We start from the raw sequence: 4,383 nt of genomic DNA on the forward strand, positions 1-4,383 counted from the left end.
TTTATTTATTTATTTATTTTTTTAATAATAAAATATAAAAAAACACCAGATCAAAAAATGACGTTGTACACTAAATCATGAATAAATATAATGAGCAACAAGCAATGAGATGATCAGATAACTAACATTGCATGTCGTCTATTTCTCGTCTCCAATCACGTGCCTCTCTTCCTGCCCTCTCCTCTGCAATCACACCCTGCGCGTCTTAACACCTGAGTTCCCAGGTAGAGTCTCGAGCGATCCCGGACTTCCTCGTTCAGTCATGGACGTTACGCGGTGCAGCAGCTGAGCGCTCTGAAGTCAAACTCACGACAAACAGCGACTTTACAAAGTCCGTAAACAAACCAAGATGAACGAAAAGGAAGCTGAAGAAAGTGCAGTGGTCGTGATGCCGAAACAAGATCTGGTAGGTCTGGCAGAAAATTGCTTACAGCACCTATTGCTACAAACCGAAGCACTTCTTTGCCTTGATTTTGTATTGTTACAAGCACGCTCCAACCTTTTGATGGCCATTTATTATGTTCTTGATAATACAAAGACGGACTGCTTGCAATTCGGTATGGTTTCGATTTAATGTTGCTTTGAGCAGGTCTGCAGGGAGTTTCTCAAAAACAACATACCATGGGTTATTACAAGACTGTGCATGCGTGTTTGGCATGAGCTTCTTCTAGAGTGTTACTAACTACAGTGTTCAAGTTAAAGTGCAGTAACATTTGTTGTACCTTTTTAATGTACTACAAGTGTTTTATTTAAGTATTTGGCTATTTGTGTTTGTTTTTTATATTGAGGGGTGTTTGAATATTAAGACCCCTAGTTTACTTACACAGTAAAGTAAAAAAAAAAAAAAAAGTATATAATTTTCCAGATTTCAATCTGTTATTTATATATAAAGTGACTTATAAGCTGTAAAAAAGCTGACGATAAACAGGATAAAAACATTCATCATTAATTTATACTCCGTTTTATGGAATTTCAATTCCATTTTCTACGACAGTAATTCAATTCTAATCAATGTAAACACACACACACACACACATATGTAAGGTAAGTTTATCTAAGAAAGTAAATTAGTCATTTAGCAGAATTATTTTATCATTTTATTTAAAGTTGCATTAAAGTTCTCAGAAGATGTACTTTGAACTGTTTAAAGTACTTAACCTATTTCTCCAAAAAGTATTACCTCAAATTCCTCTGAAGAACTGTTTAATGATAGTAGTTAATTGTACTGTGCATCAGTAAAGTTTGTGCTTTGGTGTTTCAGTGCACCAGACACTGCAGGGACACTAAACTCGAAGCTTAACAGTTCTTATAGTCTAAATAAGTGTAAGGTTCTGTAAAGGGTAAACTGGTTTGGCTTGCTTTCTTGATGAAAGAGGTGGGTGGGGACTTAATGATAAAATTACAAGTCAAGTCGGGGTAAAGTGAGCCGTTTAACCTAGTTTTGTGGTCGATTTGCAGAAATGTAGCATTGCATCACTTGCTCAGCAATGGATCCTCTGCAGTGAATGGGTGCCGTCAGAATGAGAGTCCAAACAGCTGATAAAAACATCACAGTAATCCACAAGTAATCCAATTACAAATTATGGACTCACATTTTAGCTGGAAGAAACAGTCTGAAGTTGAACACACTTTAATGATGGATTTGTTTCTTACACACAGCTTTTCACTCCACAAGACAATAACTGATGGACTGGAGTGGTGTGGATTATTGTGATGTTTTTATCAGCTGTTTGGACTATTAATGCACTGTGAACTAACATGAATAATGAACAATTATAATTTTACTAACATTAACAAAAATGAATACATGCTTTAAAAATATATTTCTCATTAATAGTGACCCTACTGTAAAGTGTTACCAATAAGATAATGTCTTACACATTTTAAAGTTGCACTCAGTATTTTTTCCTCAATAAATCACATGATCAGCTTAAAGGTGGGTAAAGCGATTTCTGGTAGCCAATGTTGACATTTGAAATCACCAAAATAAACACGCCCCTACCCCAAAAGGGTCTCGCCCCTATTTTGATAGCTCCGCCCCACACATACTAACGCAACCCAGACAACGATTAGTTCTGTGAAACAAAGCAAATTCAATGTTACACCGTGTCTACACCGGACGCAAGTGGCGTGGCGCAACAAAATACTATAGAACTCATTATAATCAGTGATGCTGTCCACACCATAGATATATATACATATCTATGGTCTACACTGGATGTGGCACGACACGACAAATCCCTGACAGAAAACTGCTGCTGCGTTCTATTCATGACGTATTGACAAATTTCAAATGATTTTCAACGGTCGCTTTGTCGCGTCCAGTGTACTAGACAGACTTCAGCTGTTCCGGCACAGGCACAGTGTTACTCACCTATCGAGAAGAAACAAAGCAACCTCGATCATGAGTAGACACGCCCCTTACTGCTGATTGGCTACAAGTTTGTTTTGCTATTCGGCCCGAATCAGTTTTCTAAAGCGTTTTTGGAAAATCGCTTACCCCACCTTTAATACCACTGACTTTATCTTGGTAACTTGTTGACAGTGTAAGTCCAAGACCACAGTTGTATCATGTTTTATAGTGTATTATTTAAAAGTATGTGTTATTGATTTTAGAGCTGGATTCCAGTGTTCTTTAAAAAGAGAGTGTGCACAACATTTGTGGAGGACTCTTTCAGGTAAGATGGTTGACTTTTAGTGAGTATTCAGTACCTCTTCGTCAGAGCACAGATCCTCCGACTGTTTTTTTTTTTGTAGTAATGGCGGTCTGTGTCAGTGTGGGGCCACGCGAGACTTCCACCCCTCAGTGGCCCTGGGTGATTACTTCAGCACAGCCATTGTCAGTCACTGGGACAGCACACAGCACTCCTCCGAGCAGCCCACAGATGCCTATGGAGAACTGGAGTTTGCAGGAGCCGGCAAGAGACACAGCTATGTGAGTTCCTCATATATATGTTCAAATTAATGCCATTGTGGCTGTAGTGAGCCTGGATGAATCCTGTATGAGATATGAAAAAAAACAAACAAACAAAAACTTTATTGATATTAGTGGTCTGGGACGGACACACACACACATAGAAATATATATTATTAGGGATGCACTGAAATGAAAATTCTGGGCCGAAATGGAAAATTCTGGGTGCACTTGGCCGAAAAACTTTTAAATTTAACTTTATAAAATACAAGCCAATAAAAATAACCACACTTTTTTTGTAAGTAAAACAATAAAACTGGACAGAAACTATATTAATATTAAATATCAATATATTTTTATTCAGTTCTATGCAACATAATCAGATTTAAATGAATTGTGTGTATATATATATATATATATGTATATGTATGTATATATATGTATGTGAAGAGTTTGGTTCCAAAACGCTATAAATCCATTTTTGATGAATTTGAGTAAAAATGTGTTTTTTTTTCCCCCCAAAAAATGCAATAAATCCATTGAATCAATATAAAAGTTATTTTTCATATTGAAACTGTTGAAAATACAAGTGCATTCATCTTTGCCATGTTACATTCATTTAGTTGACTAGTGCTATACGCTCAGGGCCGGATTTACGCATAGGCATTCTAGGCACGTGCCTATGCTTGCTCGTCCAGGGGGCCCAAACACAATGAAGAGATATATAATATTTTTGTTATACTATGGGCTGTCTACAACAGTAAAAGAATTAAAACCCCAGAAGACATTGAGCAAATAAATATAACAAACAATAGGGTAAAAATGACAAACTATTTCCATGTCTCAACCTTTTTTATGTACAGAAATCACACTTTCTTTCTCCCGTTCTCTCTCACAGACGTACACACAGACACCGTACAGACAGACTCGCGCACACACGCAGAGACGCAGACAGAAACTTGTTGTCAGAGCTGCGGCTGCCCCGCGAATTTATCAATAAAATAGTTTTCGCAGCTGAAAAACTACATGACATTTCTCAGTAGCGAGGTTCTTGAAGCAGTTCAACTTAAAGATTCGCTAGACGCTGCTGCTGAACACTGCTGAGAGATGCACAGACGCAGGTAGGATTTTGATTTTGGATGTATAGGAGCGTGGATCATAACCGCAGGACTGAGGGAAGGCATCGGCAGGTGTGTAGGAGAGGCTGTGAGAGATCATGCCACTGCAGTGTCTTCCGTCACTTTCAATAAAGTGGTTCCTATAGGCATTGCTCCCTGGGGTCTGGTACATAACCGCCAACAGCTTGTTAACCCTGAGGTAACACTACTACATACATTACATTGCTGACGGTGCAGTACTAGGCATACTTAACACTAAATATTGTACACTTCCTACAAATAAACAAGATGTATCTTGAAAATAAATATGTTCCCAAAAACATATTCCCTCTATACACTATATATATATAT

General features: G+C 37.7%; 1 protein-coding gene across 1 annotated transcript in view; it reads left to right on the forward strand.

Moving 5' to 3' along the window:
- The first annotated feature begins 227 nt into the window (after positions 1-227).
- LOC107708888 (transient receptor potential cation channel subfamily M member 4-like) overlaps positions 228-4,383 on the forward strand; it is a 20,255-nt gene continuing 16,099 nt past the window's right edge. The window contains exons 1-4 of the mRNA XM_016513252.1: positions 228-406; positions 2,617-2,678; positions 2,758-2,939; positions 4,062-4,231. Of these exons, the coding sequence (XP_016368738.1) occupies positions 350-406; positions 2,617-2,678; positions 2,758-2,939; positions 4,062-4,231 (471 nt within the window). The 5' untranslated portion in view covers positions 228-349. The remainder of the gene's footprint in view (positions 407-2,616; positions 2,679-2,757; positions 2,940-4,061; positions 4,232-4,383) is intronic.

Source organism: Sinocyclocheilus rhinocerous, unplaced genomic scaffold (assembly GCF_001515625.1).
Source record: "Sinocyclocheilus rhinocerous isolate Xijiao unplaced genomic scaffold, SAMN03320098_v1.1 scaffold24, whole genome shotgun sequence".
NCBI lineage: Eukaryota > Metazoa > Chordata > Actinopteri > Cypriniformes > Cyprinidae > Sinocyclocheilus > Sinocyclocheilus rhinocerous.